The 17216-nt window shown below is 36.6% G+C and overlaps 1 protein-coding gene across 1 annotated transcript in view; it reads right to left on the bottom strand.

Annotated features, from left to right (window-relative positions):
• Window positions 1-11453: 11453 nt before the first annotated feature.
• Window positions 11454-17216, bottom strand: part of LOC141550710 (putative E3 ubiquitin-protein ligase TRIML1) — a 32839-nt gene continuing 27076 nt past the window's right edge. Inside the window, exon 2 of the mRNA XM_074281651.1 lies at window positions 11454-11986. Within this exon, the coding sequence (XP_074137752.1) occupies window positions 11454-11986 (533 nt within the window). The remainder of the gene's footprint in view (window positions 11987-17216) is intronic.

Here is a 17216-nt window from a genome sequence, read left to right as displayed (position 1 = left end):
GGGAGGTGACCACAGTGACTGTTGTATCATTGACTCCTGAGGACTTCTGTTGATAAGCTATAGAGCATGAAGACAGAATCCAGTATTAACAACTATCTGATATTAAATCAAAAATAAGGGACCCATGAAACAGGAGGCCATCTTGCTAGTCTTCTGCCACCCTTGCATATGCCCCTTATTCTTTTCCTTCTTTCTTGCCCCATTACCCTCCCCGAGGTGCAGCTTAGTTTCTTTGGTGATGTTGATAGATCTATTTAGCTTCATCTTGGATACCATCACCCACAGCATCAGAAAGCTCTTGGGATTTATGAGTAATCACCAGTTTAGGACCATGTTTTCCTTCGGTCTAACACCTCCAGAATAAAATATAAAATTCTGTGTTTGGCATTTGGAGCTCTTTGTAACCTGTTTCCTTTCCCACCTTTCCATTCTTTTTGCACCTTATTCACTCCTGTATTCTCTGTGACCCAGAAATATCTTGCTTATCCTAAAACACAACACGCCACCTACCAAGTTTGGCTGTTTCCCATGCCTTGAACTCTCCCTCCTCATCTCTATTTTTACTTCCTTCCAGTCCCAGCTAAAATGCCATCTTCTAGAAGAAACCTTTCATGATCCCCCTCAATACTGGACCTTTCTATTGATTTTCTTCATATTATGTACACACACACACACACACACACACACACACACACACACACACACATATATATATATACACTCATATAAACATACATACATAAATGTATATATGCCACATGACTAAACTCCAAACAACTACACATATATACATATAGTTTGTCTATATTTGTTTGCAATTAAATACACATATAGCATATGTATACACATACACACACACAGGCTCATAGATTTTGTATATAGTTGTCTCCCATTAGATTGTTTCCCCATTAGACTATGAGCTTCTTGACAGCGGGAACTGTTTTTTGTCTTTTTCTGTATCCTTAGTGCTTAGGACACTGTCTAGCACAGAGTAGGTGTGTGATAAATGCTTACTGTTGACTTATTTCAGAGTCTCCTAGAATGTTAGAGTTGGAAAAGTCATTAGAGAGCATCTGGTTGAATTCTGGTGGACACTGAAGTCTAGAAAGGATAAGTATTTTTCCCAAGGTTCTTTGGTAAATTAGTGACAAAGCCCAAACTAAAATACCTGGACTTCCAGGTATTCCATTTTACTTCTTAGTATCAATGTCAAAGATTTTAGATTGTAGGAATCCTGTCCATGCTAGGTCAAAAAGTATACTTCTCAAAAAAAAAAAAAAAAAAAAAAAAGTATACTTCTTCAACTTGGCATCTAACTTACAGTGCTAGAAGTGATTAAAGATAGACTGCATATAAATAATTTATATAAACACACAGATAGTCAGAGATTAACCCAGAGAGTAATTGGCATTTTCATCATAATTTCTCATGACACTATGGAGGGATAGGGTGAGTCAGACTGGGCTTGCCATATTGGTAACTCTATTGTTTGGAAATTGTTCCTCTTGGGGAATAAGAATCAGTGTGGCCAAAATGGAAACATGGCATAGGAGACAGAATCAGAAACTTGGGTTCAGATCCCCTCACCTTACCTCAGACTTTTCTATAGTCTTAAGTCATGAGACACTAATGATGAAGTGCAGGGCTTAAACTCCCAAAATAAATTGGGGTTTGGGGCCAGGGTCACAAGATGTCTCAAAAGAATTTGTAAGCTTAGACCATCTCCACATCAAGAATAAAAAATTTTATTATGCTATTAGCAGTGGGCTAAATTCCAAAAGGGAATTTGGTGAAGAAGTGGGGGATTATGCCATTGACTGGTGGGCTAGGTTCCAAAAGAGAATTAGTGATTCACAGTGAGAAAGGCTCAGGCTAAGTTCCTTAGTGGAACTCACCACTAAGAAGCCAGAAGATGCCTTAAGGCAGGTTAAATTTCTGATTAATTAGCCAAAACAAGGAGAAAGATGCCAAGAGGCAGGAAAAATTCCTAAAGTAAACTTGCTGCCACAAGGCAGGTAGTTCCTAATGAACTCAGAGGTAAGTGGGCTAAGTTCCTAAAATGAGTTAGCAAAGAAGTGGGGTACCAACAGATTCTTTTATTGGAGAAAAATAACCTTGCAGGTTGACATCTATAACCTCGCCCTCTGATTGGATACAGTAACTGGGGTCATGATAATTTTGTCAATGCAAGAAATTTGACAAGGAATTCAACAAAGGCCCACCTAAGGACAAGATAATCCTGTTAATGCCCCTCTCTGATGGAGTAGTTTGATCTCTTGATGGTATACAGTAATTCAGGCCCTCTCCTATTAATGCTTCTCCCTTTGAATTACCTAGCTACTAGGAACCTGAGAACTTTTTGTTGGGATCTTATTCACCCCATCAATACCATTTCATGATTTGAGATAACCTCATAATTTGAGTCTCTAAAAAGATCAAGAAACATAGGAGATTTTTAAAAAAATGAAATTCTAATAACCATTTCTCAATGTATTTCATTGAGGAGGAAAAAAATGGGAGGCAAAGAAATCAATGTTGCTGTCCTGACCTCTTTGATAAAATTGGATTTTAAAAGGACATGTACAAAGCAGGGTTTGTAGCCAAGCATAAATATAAAAGAGGAGAATAGTCCTGTTAGAATGATTTTGATAATTGCTATAATCAATCAACTAGAGCAATTGATATGTAGAAGAAAAACAGCCAATGTTTCCAGTAGCTCTGATGAATGTATCAGCCTCTTCCAATCTGAGAAGAGTGGGGGCAACTTATAAAGGCACAGAGAGACCAGTTTGTTAAAATAGTTCTTATATTTGAATATGTTAACAATCAATAAATAAACATTTATAAAGTACCTACTGCTTATTAGTCACAATGCTAAGTTCTGGGGATACAAAAAAGACCAAAAAAAAAAAAAAAAAAAAAAAAAAAAAAACAACAAAAAAAAGATAATCCTTGTCCCTTCCCTCAAGAAGCTTACAGTCTAGTGGAAGAGACAAAATGCAGACAAGACTATATAAAACAAGCAATTTATAGGAGAAATAGGAAATAATTAAAAGAGCTAAGACCCTGGAATTAAGAGGGATTTGGGGAAAGCTTTCTGTAGAAAGCAGAATTTTAATTGGGACTTAGAGGACAGGCAATCCATATGTTTTGAATGATTGTGAATTCCATAAAGTTCTAATTCACTGAACCCCACAGAATTATTTAGGTTTCTTTTTAAGTGCTTACATATTAAGCACCTGGGAAGACAGGCCACCATCTTATACCAGGGTCTGTAGAACTTTTGCCACATCATACTTTTCTTAAATAAATTGAACTGATAGAAACCTAACATATTTAAGATAAAAGGTGAAGCAGAAGAGCCCTGTAAACAATTAATTATAGTTTCTAGCCAGGACTGAGTCACCCTTGAAGTGACAAAGAGGTGTGTTCAGGGTGTGTTTGATTGAGAGTTAACATCTGGTGATTAGGATGTCACTTGAGTCATCAGATGTCATCTCAAATATAGTCACTTCCTAGGGCTTTGCTAAGTGGAAACACCCAGACTTTTTCTTTCCATTAGTCTGCATCTAAAAACACATTCCTGCCCATCTCAATTGTCTAACCCACCTTAAGATTCAACTCCAAGCACTTTATGAAACTAGGTTAGAAAGATAGGGTTTCAGCTTATGTCTAGAAACAGACACCAAGGAAATTGTTAAGTGATGACACACAGGCAATATGAAAAAAAAGTCTTCTAGCGTTTCCATTTTGGCTGTTACTGGCCTGACTCCATAGAACAAGGATCTTCAAACTTTTAAAATTACATATTCCACTAACATTTTTTTTGAGCATACATGCTCTATATTTTATTTTTATTTTTCAGTCATATCTGACTCCGTGAACCCATTTGAAGTTTTCTTGGCAAAGATACTGGGGTGGTTTGCCATTTTATTCTCTATTATTATTTTTTTAATTATTATTTTATTCTCTATTATTGGGCCATCTAGCTGGCCCAACATTAATATTTACTTATTTATAAATTTATTCACAACTTCATAATTTATAAACTATATTTGGTTATTTATAAATTATAATATATAAAGTATATATAATATATTAAATATATTTATAAATTATATACAAATTATATAATTTATAAATTATTTATTTATAATATATACTATATATAAAATTATATATAAATTATATTTATGTATATAAATATAAATTATATATATATATAAATATATATACTCCTTTCTTCCCATTGCCTCTTAAACATTCTCCTTCTCCCTCCAGCACTTCTGATCCCTCAGAGCATTCTTCTTTCTTGATGAATTCAATACTTGGATCACAGTCTTTCTCTCCAGCCTAAATTCTGCCCTCATAGGAAGGGAGTTCAACATTTATGTTTTTGTTCTCTCAAATACTGTAATTTTTCAGTTCCTTAATGCTCTCAGTTCCCATTTCATTTAAACTTCTCAGAGATGGTCATAAACTTGGTCTTGCTATCAAAATGAGGTGGAATGCATATTCTACTTCCATATTCTACTTCAATATTCATGAATTCTGAGATTCATTTATTTGACCATATTCTTTTATCATCTTTCCTCATGATACTTAACCATGCTTTTTGGATAAAGTGCTGGGCCTGGAGTCAAGAAGACTTATTTTACTGAGTTCAAACTCAACACTGAACTAGCTGTGTGACACAGGGAAAGTCACTAAACCCTATTTGCCTCATTTTGCTCATCTGTAAAATAAACCGGGGAAGGAAATGACAAATTATGTTTGCCAAGAGAACCCCAAATGGCCTCACGGGTTGAATACAACTTAAAAAATGACCGAACAAGAATAACATGACTTCCAATTCCTCCATCCCTCAGTGCTTTCTTAGGTTACTGCCCCTGTACTGATTACACTCTCCTCCCTTCCATATGTTGACCCCTTCTTGGTGAATCAGTTAAATTCTGTACTATTTTCTGCTCTTGAATCCTTGTACTATCAATGACCATGGCTTAAAATACTCTAACCCTGGATTAGTTACACCAATTGCTTTCTCTTCTCCTTAAGTTGCACAGATTTGATTATAAATTATAAATTGTCTTTCTCTGGCTTTATTTTTGTTGAACAAAAGTTGTGTTTGACTTTTTGTGACTCTGTGGGTCATAGTACACTCTTGCTCCAATCTACTTTTCCAATCTTAGTAATAGTTGACATTTATATGCTTCCAGGAGAGATCTCTGAAGGGAGAAAAAGACTCTGGGAAGAAATCAACATTTAGAAGAGCCAGCACCTTCTTTAGTATGTCAGCTTCTGTAGGCTTCTCAAATTCAGCACATCAATCAATCAATCAAGAAATGTGGTGTAAAAAATTTTCTCATTAAATATACACTTTTTTTTTTTTTTCAGGTTTCATTGCATGCAATGATTGGGATGCAACTGCATGTGAGGATTGCAATGTTATGCATCAAGAAAAAAACAGTTCATCTGCACTGCTTTTTAAATAAAATCTTTGTGGAGACTCCAGGGCCTATGAAATCTTCCACAGGAGGAAGAGAAATGGACAAAAATTTTTATGAGACACTCCCAGAAATGATCCTGTCCCAACTGTTTCTAGGACAGACAGATAATATTAAAATATAGATTGTCTTGCTTGTCCTCTGGGCATGATATAAAATAAAAAGAGAAGTGATTTGTATGTTGCTAAACCCTGAAAAAAAATTTTTCTTTATTCCTTTTGATCTTGCAATTCAGACTTCTAGGAGAAGACAGAAAGAGGAAGAAATCATGGTGATATGGAAATGTATGGATACCAATATTGTTCAGAAGCAACCATATTTTAACAGCCACTAGGAATATCACGCATCAATTTAATATAATCAAAATTATGCATTTTGTATTCATAATGCACTCTAGTTTTTTGGCCAAAAATTCCTTCCTTCTCTATATATCTGAGAAGTAGACTTGTTCTCCTAATTTGCTTATAGTATCACCCTTTATGTCTAAATCATTAAACCATTTAGACTTTATCTTGGTATAAGGCATTAGGTGTTGGTCAACGCCTAGTTTCTAACATACTATTTTCCAATTTTCCTACCAATTTTTGTCAAATAGTGAGTTCTTATTCCAGGAGCTGGGGTTTTTAGATTTATCAAATCCTAGATTGCTATAGTCACTGACTATTGTGTCTTGTGAACCTAACTTATTCCTCTGATCAACTACTCTATTTTTTCATCAGGCTAAATTCCTTAGCAGAACTCACATTTAACAAGGGGGAAGACACCATAAGGTGGGTTAAATTCCTAATGAATTCAGCTGCCATAAGGCAGACTAAGTTCCTAATTGAATGGAATAAACTGAATGAAGATCTCTCATAAGAATGTGGCTTCGACTTAATTATAACTTGAAACTTTTCAATAACAATTGTGTTATAGCCAAAAGCGGTTGGTGTTCACTTATCTTAGATAAACAGCATTAACTTCCTAAAATGGTAAAGAGCGTGTCATTGACTAGCATTCTTTGTCTCTGGATAGTTTTTTAGTTAGTCTGTGGACAGATTTTCAATCTTTGGATATATTTCCCTGTCTTAGCGTGTAAGCCTAGACTTCCAGTCAATGGGAGAAAAGATCAGAAGGGGATAGGGAAATTTTGCACTAGGGCAAAATATAATCTGCTCTGCAGTATACACTTTGCACGCCTGTACTGACACTGCTGTTGTTGAGAGCTGCCCTTTCTCACAAAATTGTAATAAATCTTTTTTTTGCTTTTTACCTTGAGCATCTCTGATTTTAATTTAGAATAAGGGTCATTGTCCCTCACAGTTTTGGGGGCTTGTTCTGGATATTTCCTGTGAAGGAGGGTCTCTCCCATACTGAATCCTTGGGAAGGTGCCCTCTGAAAAGTTCTTCAGTGGAACTTGGACTCAGCTTGGGCACTCCTGCTCCTATTGGGTAAATTCCCAAAAAGAAATATTCAGAGAAAGCAAATAATTCAGCTTGGGAGATAAGCCTGGAAGAAAAGTTTGGAATCAGTCATGTAAGTTGTGCACACAAACCAGGTAAGAAATGGTGAGCCAAAGAACGCGAGCATTCTGAGTCTATAAGAGTGCTATCCCTTTGGCAAGAACTGGTGAGTTGCCTGGGTGACTGGAATTAAGTTATAGCCTATAAGTGGTTTTAGTCCATAAAAGTGCTCTTATTTCCCTTTTGGGGTTGGGAAACTCTAAGCAGTTTCAGTCATAAGAGTAGTCCTATTTCTCTTTGGTAAAATTGGGTGACGTCTCCATCAAAGGGGACAAGATACTATGAAACAGGGAAAGGAACAATCTAAGGTATTTCATTCTAAAAACCTATCTTGTGTCCTAGAAGATAGCCCTTTAGGAAATAGCCTTAAGAATTGGTATGAAGTACCAAATTTATAGGAAAGGACAAAAAGAAAATGATTAAATACTGTTGTTTTGTTTGGGTAGGTGCCCCATTTGGAGGAAATTTCTTTTCTTTTTTTTTTTTTTTTTTTTTTTTTTTTTTTTTTTTTTTTTATTTTTTTTTTATTATTTTTTTTTATTATATATATATATATTTTATAATATTATCCCTTGTATTCATTTTTCCAATTTACCCCCCCTCCCTCTATTCCCTCCCCCCGACGACAGGCAATACCATACATTTTACATGTGTTACAATATAGTCTAGGTACAATACATGTGTGCGAATATCACTTTCTTTTTGCACAATAAACATTAGAATCCGAAGGTACATGCAACCTGGGCAGACAGATATTAGTGCTAACAATTTTCATTCCCCTCCCAGTGTTTCTTCTCTGGGTGCAGCTACCTCTGTCCATCATTGATCAACTGGAAGTGAGTTGGATCTTCTTTATGTTGAAGATTTCCACTTCCATCAGAATACATCCTCATACCGTATTGTTGTTGAAGTGTACAGTGATCTTCTGGTTCTGCTCATTTCACTCAGCATCAGTTGATTTAAGTCTCTCCAGGCCTCTCTATATTCCTCCTGCTGGTCATTTCTTACCGAGCAATAATATTCCATAACCTTCATATACCACAATTTACCCAACCATTCTCCAACCGATGGACATCCATTCATCTTCCAGTTTCTAGCTACAACAAAAAGAGCTGCCACAAACATTTTGGCACATATATGTCTCTTTCCGCTCTTTAGTATTTCTTTGGGATATAATCCCAGTAGTAGCGCTGCTGGGTCAAAGGGTATGCACAGTTTGATAACTTTTTGGGCATAATTCCAGATTGCTCTCCAGAATGGCTGGATTCTTTCACAACTCCACCAGCAATGTATTAGTGTCCCAGTTTCCCCACATCCCCTCCAACATTTGTCATTATTTGTTCCTGTCATCTTAGCCAATCTGACAGGTGTGTAGTGGTATCTCAGAGTGGTCTTAATTTGCATTTCTCTGATCAGTAGTGATTTGGAACACTCTTTCATGTGAGTGGATATAGTTTCAATTTCTTCCTCTGAGAATTGTCTGTTCATATCCTTTGACCATTTATCAATTGGAGAATGGTTCGGTTTCTTATAAATTTGGGTCAGTTCTCTATATATTTTGGAAATGAGACCTTTGTCAGAACCTTTGTTTTTAAAAATATTTTCCCAATTTGTTACTTCCCTTCTAATCTTGTTTGCATTAGTATTATTTGTACAGAAACTTTTTAGTTTGATGTAATCAAAATCTTCTATTTTGTGATCAATAATGATCTCTAGTTCTCCTCTGGTCATAAATTCCTTCCTCCTCCACAAGTCTGAGAGGTAGATTATCCTCTGTTCCTCTAATCTATTTATTATCTATTTGGAGGAAATTTCTAACCAAAGAACAGATCTCCTGAGGTCAAGGTGTCTCAGCAATTGGATCTATATGTAAATTCAATATTAAATTTTTTTAATATTGAGGAAAGTGAATATGCAGTGGAACAAAAGGTCCCACTGACTGTGGAACAATTTGTATTTATGAAGGAAAAGGAGCCAGAGAAGCCCCTTCTTTGGGACCCCCTATTGACACCGCTTCCTCCCTATGACTCCCAGCTGGCCACTGCTCTTTTGGCTGTGGCTCTGGAACTCCTTTCCTTGCCTCCACCCTAAGGAAGGGCTGAGAATGAAAGTTTGATTGATTTAGAATCAGTATCTCCTCATGGCCCTTTTTTGAAAAGAGTTTAAGCAAATATTAAAAGATCAAGAGAAAAATTTAAAAGCAATGTGCATTTGTGTGTGTGAACCTGTTTTGTTTTCTATGTTTCTCTCATCAGCTGAATTACAAAGAAAAAGATCTGCTCACTTGGGATTTAAAAGTGCTTGCCTTATATCTTTGTTTTATGTCTGTTTGCCTATTAAGCATCTTGATTCAAACTAACCTGAATTTTTCTTAAATTAAGTTTTCAAGCATCTCTCCCTAGAAGGGACTGGGGAATGGCCAGGGGCACTGTGTGTGGGAATAATATGTCCAAACAAGCTTCTCCATAGAATGGTAGGCTCCCCAAAACCTTCTCTCTATGCTCTGCAGTCAACCTCAGTTTCTCTCTAGATGGGTCCCTGCATCCTGATACCTAGAATCCTAAATTTTTCTCCAGGGACAAAAAAAAAAGTATGGTCTATCCCTACATGGCTTGAGAATTCTAGAGAAATAAAATCTTTGCCCCTTTCCTACATAAACAGTTCACATGAGTTTAGAGAAGAGTACAATGTTGGGCAAGAGATAGGAGCTTTTGTAAAGATTTTGGGAATCTAGGATGGTGAATTTTTTTTTAATTAAAAGAAAAAAAAATTGGATAGTGAAATTTTTAAGGGGGAAGAGTAGTTTTCTTCCAAAAATGTGATCTAAATTTGTGTGTTTAAATTTAAATTGTATATGATTAGAATTATTTTCAAATGATACATTTGGGAATAAGATTTTAGAAATATGTGTGCATTGGTGCAGCTATGTGGCACAGTGGATAGAGCACCAGTCCTGAAGTCAGGAGGACCTGAGTTCAAATCTAGTCTCAGACACTTAACACTTATATCCTAACTGTGTGACCCTGGGCAAGTCACTTAACCCCAATTGCCTAAGCAAAAAAAAAAAAAAAAAAAAAAAAAAAAAAGTGTGCCTTGATATTGAAGTATTACACTAGAAATTTAAATCTGTATTTGATTTGATTGTAAGTAAAAAAAAAATTTTTCATAATAAAACAAAGTTCTCTGGTAACTTAGCTAAAGATGTTTAATGTTTATTTTTTTTTCCAAGGAGTTTATATTCTTTTTTTATTTAATTTTTAAAATTTTACTTTTATTTTCAGTTCCAAGTTCTCTCTCTCTATGCATCCTCTCCCCCACCCATTAAGAATACAAGAAATATGATACTTGTTATACATACAAAGTCACATAAAAAATTTTTTTTAGCATTAGCCATGTTCAGGAATGTGAAAAAGAAATTAAAAGAAAAAAGAAACCTTCATTTTGTACCCTGTGTTCCTCAATTCTCTATTTGGAAGGAGATCACATTTTTCATCATGAGTCCTTGTCCTTTGGAGCTGTAGTGGATTATTGTATTGATCAGAGTTACTAAGTTTTCCACAGATGTTTCCCTTTACAATATTGCTATTATTGTGTACAATGTTCTAGTTCTGTTCATTTTACTTTGCATCAGTTGATATCAATCTTCCAAGTTTTTTTCCTGAAACTATTCTTTTCATCATTTTTTGGAGCCAATAGTATTCCAAAATAGTTTACTTTTATAAAGGAGACAAAAATACAGAAGTATATACAAAATTGATATAAAGTCAGGATCAGGATGAGCCAGATACGTGTTTGAGCTGAGCTTTGAGGGAATGCCATCAGGGATCCTAACAAGTGGAACTGGGGGTAAACTTCAAAACCAGAGATAGGAGATAGAATGCCACATGTAATGGAAGAAGGTCCAGTGTAATGCTGACATGATATTAAATGTCACCCTTAAACATCTGTCATTATCTTTAAACATCAGTCAATGACTGAAGAAGGCAGCTCTGAAGTTTTATCCCCCACATAAATTATTTATTGTAATAGCCTATAGAATACAAGAACTTAAAAAATAATAATAATAATACACCTCAACTCCAATGCAACAGTGAAATAAGTCCTTCGTTAGGGTCAAGTAGGTAGGGTTTCCCAGAAAGCAGCATTGTCAGATCCTGCTTCCAAGCCTCAAAACTCTTCACTGTCAGCCTCCTGAAGAATCAGAAGATAAGTCCTTATCAGCTACTAGCAAGTCTCTGAGAAAAAGAGGGATGTCTGAGTGACTCCTCTGACCCAGGAACTTTAGGACATTGGATTAGGACCTTCTGGATTCGAATTCACCTTTGGATTAAAATGCCTAGATCAGGAAGAGTAAAAACATAAGAGGGATTTTGGAGTTTGACTTGGAGGCTCATTATTTGACATCCCCTTCAGAAGCACACTCTTCTTGGATGATTTTTCTCCCACTTACTGGGCGCCACCTCTCGGGCCTTTAGCCTTGGCTTTGCCCCTGCTTTGGTTGGCCTTGGCTTTGGGTTTTTCTTCCACGAGGTCTTCCACCCAGTCCTCATCTTCCTGCTGGAGCTTTAGGCTTTTCCTTGGGCGGCCTTTGGTAACCTGAGGCGCAGCCTCATCTTCAGCCTTGGGGTCCTGGACAGCCCGCTTTCTTGGGTGGTGGGCATGCACCGGGCGCTTGGAGCTGCTCCTGGCCTGCGCAAGTGCTGCTTCCTTCTTTGGCGTCTCCTTGGTGTCCAATTGGGCGGCTGGGAAGGAGAGCAGGGGGGTCTTCCAAAAGGTAGACCTGGCGTTTTTTCTGCCAGCGCCGGGAAGGGTAGGAATACCATTGTCCTGACGCCAGTCCTGGGCCCCAGTGATGCTTTTCCATCCAGATGGAACTGGGCCACGCCAGTCTGAGAGTCCAGGAAGGGCAGGCACTGGTGGTGCTTGGCGCAGACGGGCATTGTAACTATGGCACTCCTCAATAGCTATAGTGCTGTTCGCTAAGGAATGCCATCTTGTCCACAACTAGGCACCCCACTTGCAGTGTGGCCTCTAGCATCAACTAAGCAGAGCTGATGTTCAATGTTTAATGAGGAAATTAAATTATCATTCTTTGCACATTTGTGTATTTACAGAATCCCAGAGAATCAACTGAAAAACTACTAGAAACAATTCACAACTTTAGCAAAGTTTCAGGATATAAAATAAATCCATATAAATTATCAGCATTTTTATGTGTTACCAACAAAGTCCAACAACAAGAGATACAAAGAGAACTTCCATTTAAAATAACTGTATGTAATATAAAATATTTGTGAGTCTACATCAAGGCAAAGTCAAGAACTATAAGAACACAATTACAAAACACTTTCTACATAAATAAAGTCAGATCTAATCAATTGAGAAAATATCAAGTGCTCACGGGTAGGCCGAGCTAATACAATAAAAATGACAATACTACTTTGTTGGGGGTTTTTGCCACACCACTTGTTGCAGTCTCACTGGAAACCAAAAGTTTCTTATTGTGCGCTTCTAGCTTCCACCAGCCTTCGGACGTCTCCGGCCCCGCTCCGGAGACAGGAGCGGGGAATAAGCAAACAGAGAGCCAACATGTAGCAGAGCTGTTCTTTATTGTCCACTCACCAAAATGTCTCCCTGAGCCGTTGCTGTTCCCTACTTTTATACAGAATCTTCTTGGACCCTCCCCAATTCCTCCCTTTGTGGGCGGGGCCAGCTCCTTTAGCAATGCCTAGCCGTTTTTCTCCTTATATGGCCAGGCGACTCATAGTTCCACGCATCTACTGACAAGTAGCTCTATTAGTCAACCCGGAACCACATCCTGGAGATGACTGACATTAGGGCGGCTCCCTTCCGCACAGGGGGCTCAGTTCCAGGTCCATTACAGACATGCTCCTTTTCAATATTTAGGATATGAAATATATCCTAAGGTGCTTACAGTACAAAAGCTTTCGTTAAGAATAGAGAAGCTAAATACCTAAAATACTTTCAGAAATTGATAGGAGATATCCAATGGATGTGTCCAGTGTTAGGCTTGACTACCTATCAATTACAAGCATTATGTGACATTTTAAGGGGAGACAGTGCTTTAAACTCACCACACCAGCTAACAAAAGAAGCTCAAGACTTTGAGACAAGTTGAACTGGCTTTATCCAATGTGGTTGAAAGAGTCACTCAAAAATGCTTGGAAATATTAATATTTGCTACACAGGAGGCACCCACAGCAGTCCTTCATCAAGGAGACAGACAGTGTGATAGAGTGGGTGAACCTCCCAGCACAACCAGAACAAAGCCTTATTCCTTTCCCAGTGCTTGTGGCTAGGATTTTTTTTTTTTTTTGATAACTTTTTATTGGCATTACATATGCATGGGTAATTTTTTACAATATTATCCCTTGCACTCACTTCTGTTCCGACTTTTTCTTTCCCTTCCTCTACTCCCTCTCCTAGATGGCAAGCAGTCTTATACACGTTAATTATATTATAGTATATCCTAGATACAATATATGTTTGCAGAACCTAATAGTTCTCTCGTTGCACAGGAAGAATTGGATTCAGAAGATAAAAATAACCTGAGAAGGAGAACAAAAATGCAAACAGTTTACACTAATTTCCCAGTGTTCCTTCTCTGGGTATAGTTGATTCTGTCCGTCATTGATCAATTGGAACTGAATTAGATCTTCTCTTTGTTGAAGATATCCAATTACATCAGAATACATCCTCATACAGTATCATTGTTGAAGTGTATAATGATCTCCTGGTTCTGCTCATTTCACTCAGCATCAGTTGATGTAAGTCTCTACAAGCCTCTCTGTACTCATCCTGCTGGTCATTTCTTACAGAACAATAATATTCCATAACATTTATATATCACAATTTATTCTGCCATTCTCCAATTGATGGGCATCCACTCAGTTTCCAGTTTCTGGCCACTACAAAGAGGGCTGCCACAAACATTCTTGTGCATACAGGTCCCTTTCCCTTCTTTAGTACCTCTTCAGGATATAAGCCCAGTTGTAGCACTGCTGGATCAAAGGGTACGCACAGTTTGATAACTTTTTGAGCATAGTTCCAAATTGCTCTCCAGAATGGTTGAATTTATTCACAACTCCATCAACAATGCATCAGTGTCCCAGTTTTCCCACATCCCCTCCAACATTCATCATTATTTGTTCCTGTCATCTTAGCCAATCTGACAGGTGTGTAGTAGTATCTTAGAATTTTCTTAATTTGCATTTCTTTGGTCAATAGTGATTTGGAACACCCTTTCATATGAGTAGAAATAGTTTCAGTTTCATCATCTGAAAAATGTCTGCTCATATCCTTTGACCATTTATCAATTGGAGAATGGCTTGATTTCCTATAAATTAGAGTCAATTCTCTATATTTTGGAAATGAGGCTTTTATCAGAACCTTTGACTGTAAAAATGTTTTCCAGTTTATTGCTTTCCTTCTAATCTTGTTTGCATTAGTTTTGTTTGTGAAAAGGCTTTTTAATTTGATAGAATCAAAATTTCTATTTTGTGACCAATAATGATCTCTAGTTCTTCTTTGGTCACAAATTCCTTCCTCCTCCACAAGTCTGAGAGTTAAACTATCCTATGTTCCTCTAAGTTATCTATAATCTCATTTTTATGCATAAATCATGGCCTCATTTTGATCTTATCTTGGTATATCGTGTTAAGTGTGGGTCCATATCTAATTTATGTCATACTAATTTCCAGTTTTCCCAGCAGTTTTTGTCAAACAATGAATTCTTATCCCAAAAGTTGGGATCTTTGGGTTTGTCAAGCACTAGATTGCTATAGTTATTGACTATTTTTGTCTTGTGAACCTAACCTATTTCACTGATCAATTAATCTATTTTTTAGCCAATACCAAATGGCTTTGGTGACTGCTGCTTTATAATATAGTTTTAGATCAGGTACAGCTAGGCCACCTTCATTTGATTTTTTTTTCCCCATTAATTCCCTTGAAATTCTCTACCTTTTGTTCTTCCATATGAATTTTGTTGTTTTTTTCGCCCTAGGTCATTAAAATGGTTTCTTGGGAGTCTGATTGGTATAGCACTAAATAAATAGATTCGTTTAGGGAGTATTATCATCTTTATTATATTGCTCGGCCTATCCAAGAGCACTGAATGTCTTTCCAATTATTTAAATCTGACTTTATTTTTGTGGCAAGTGTTTTGTAATTTTGCTCATATAATTCCTGACTTTTCTTTGGTAGATGGATTCCCAAATATTTTATACTCTCGAGATTTGTTTTGAATGGAATTTCTCTTTGTATCTCTTGCTGTTGCATTTTATTGGTGATGTATAAAAATGCTGAGGATTTATGTGGATTTATTTTGTATCCAGGAACTTTGCTAAAGTTGTGAATTATTTCTAATAGCTTTTTAGTAGAATCTCTGGGGTTCTCTAACTATACCATCATATCATCTGCAATGAGTGATAATTTGGTTTCCTCATTACCTACTCTGATTCCTTTAATCTCTTTCTCAACTCTTTATTGCCGAGGCTAACATTTCTAATATGATATTGAATGATAATGGTGATAGTGGGCAACCTTGTTTCACTCCTGATATTATGGGAATGGTTCCAGTTTTTATCCCCATTACATATGATGCTTACTGACGGTTTTAAATATATGCTCCTGATTATTTTAAGTAAAAGTCCATTTATTCCTATACTCTCATGTGTTTTTATTAGGAATGGATGTTGGATTTTATCAAATGCTTTTTCTGCATTTATTGAGATGATCATATGTTTTTTGCTAATTTGGTTATTGATATAGTCAATTATGCTAATAGTTTTCCTAATGTTGAACCAGCCTGCATTCCTGGTATAAATTCTACTTGGTCATAGTCTATTATCCTGGGAATGATTTTCTGTAATTTTTTTTGCTAATATTTTATTTAAGATTTTAGCATCAATATTCATTAGGGAGATTGGTCTATAATTTTCTTTCTCTGTTCTCAACCTACCTGGTTTAGGTATCAGTACCATGTCTGTGTCATAAAAGGAATTTGGTAGGACTCCTTCAATACCTATTTTTTCAAATAGTTTATATAGCAACTAGGATTTTATTAAGGCCATTAAGTGAGCAGTACAATTATCTGGGATAAGACCTGACAAGATATATGCCTTTTATACCAATGTACAAATTAATGTTTGCTGTGAAACCATACCAGAGTAACAAATTTTATTGGTCATGGCTCCAAATTTTACACATGGGTCACCATTAAAGATAACCAGACTATTACATAATTGGTGATAGATTCTTAAAGAAAAAGTTTCTAAAGTTCCTCTTAAAGGACCAACTATCTTTACAGATCTATGCAAACATAACATTTGTGCTGTATACTCTCTTGACTTAACTATAAAAAGAGTAGTCAGAATTCCTTTTCAGTCCACTCAGCAGAATGAATTGTATGCAATCAGTCTAGCTCTTACTTATTATCCAGGATATGTAAATATAATATCTGATTTGGCCTATTCAGTAGGTGTGGTACAAAGAATTGCTACAGCCCAAATAAAATTGTACCCTCCAATATATATCAGCTCTTTAAGGAACTTTAGGGCAAGTGAGAAAGCATCCAGGTAATCTTGCATGTCCACTCTCATAGTGAACTTCCAGGTCCTATTTTTGATGGAAACTCAAAGGCAGACTCTCCTATTTAAAAAAAAAAAAAAAAAAAAAAAAAGCTTAAGCCTGGGCAGACACTTCATTTGTGAATTCCCTAGTACTACTCTGAATTTTTTACACTACCCAGGCCCTCAGGGAATCCTCTGGCTACTGAGTTTTGCAATGCATAAATTAATTTTACCCAGTTTACCTTCTTCTGAGATCTTCAGAGGTCTCTGGCCTCAGTTTCACAAACTGTAGTATAAAAACCAGCATTCAAGAAAAGCCACATATAAGCTTAAAGTCTTTTATTCACTTGCTCATTCTGCCCTGGCCTCTTGTTGACTCCCACATGAACACCAGGACTGTAAGAGACCCACATGTTCACTACCTGCCTCCAACCACTTGACTACTCCAGGATTAAAGAGACAAACCTCCTCTTTCATAGAGATATATAGGGTCAGTGAGGTCACATGCACAGCAAATCAGAAGGAAATGTCACCCATTATGAAACTACCTCAATATGGCTAGGGTCCCACCTATGATGCGGTCTCTTCTGGCACACAAGTTACTTCCAGGACTCTC

The sequence above is a fragment of the Sminthopsis crassicaudata genome, chromosome 1, assembly GCF_048593235.1.
Source record: "Sminthopsis crassicaudata isolate SCR6 chromosome 1, ASM4859323v1, whole genome shotgun sequence".
In the NCBI taxonomy this organism is placed as follows: Eukaryota; Metazoa; Chordata; class Mammalia; order Dasyuromorphia; family Dasyuridae; genus Sminthopsis; species Sminthopsis crassicaudata.
The sequence above is the reverse complement of the archived record's forward strand: the minus strand, read 5'-3'. Positions and strand labels throughout refer to the sequence as shown.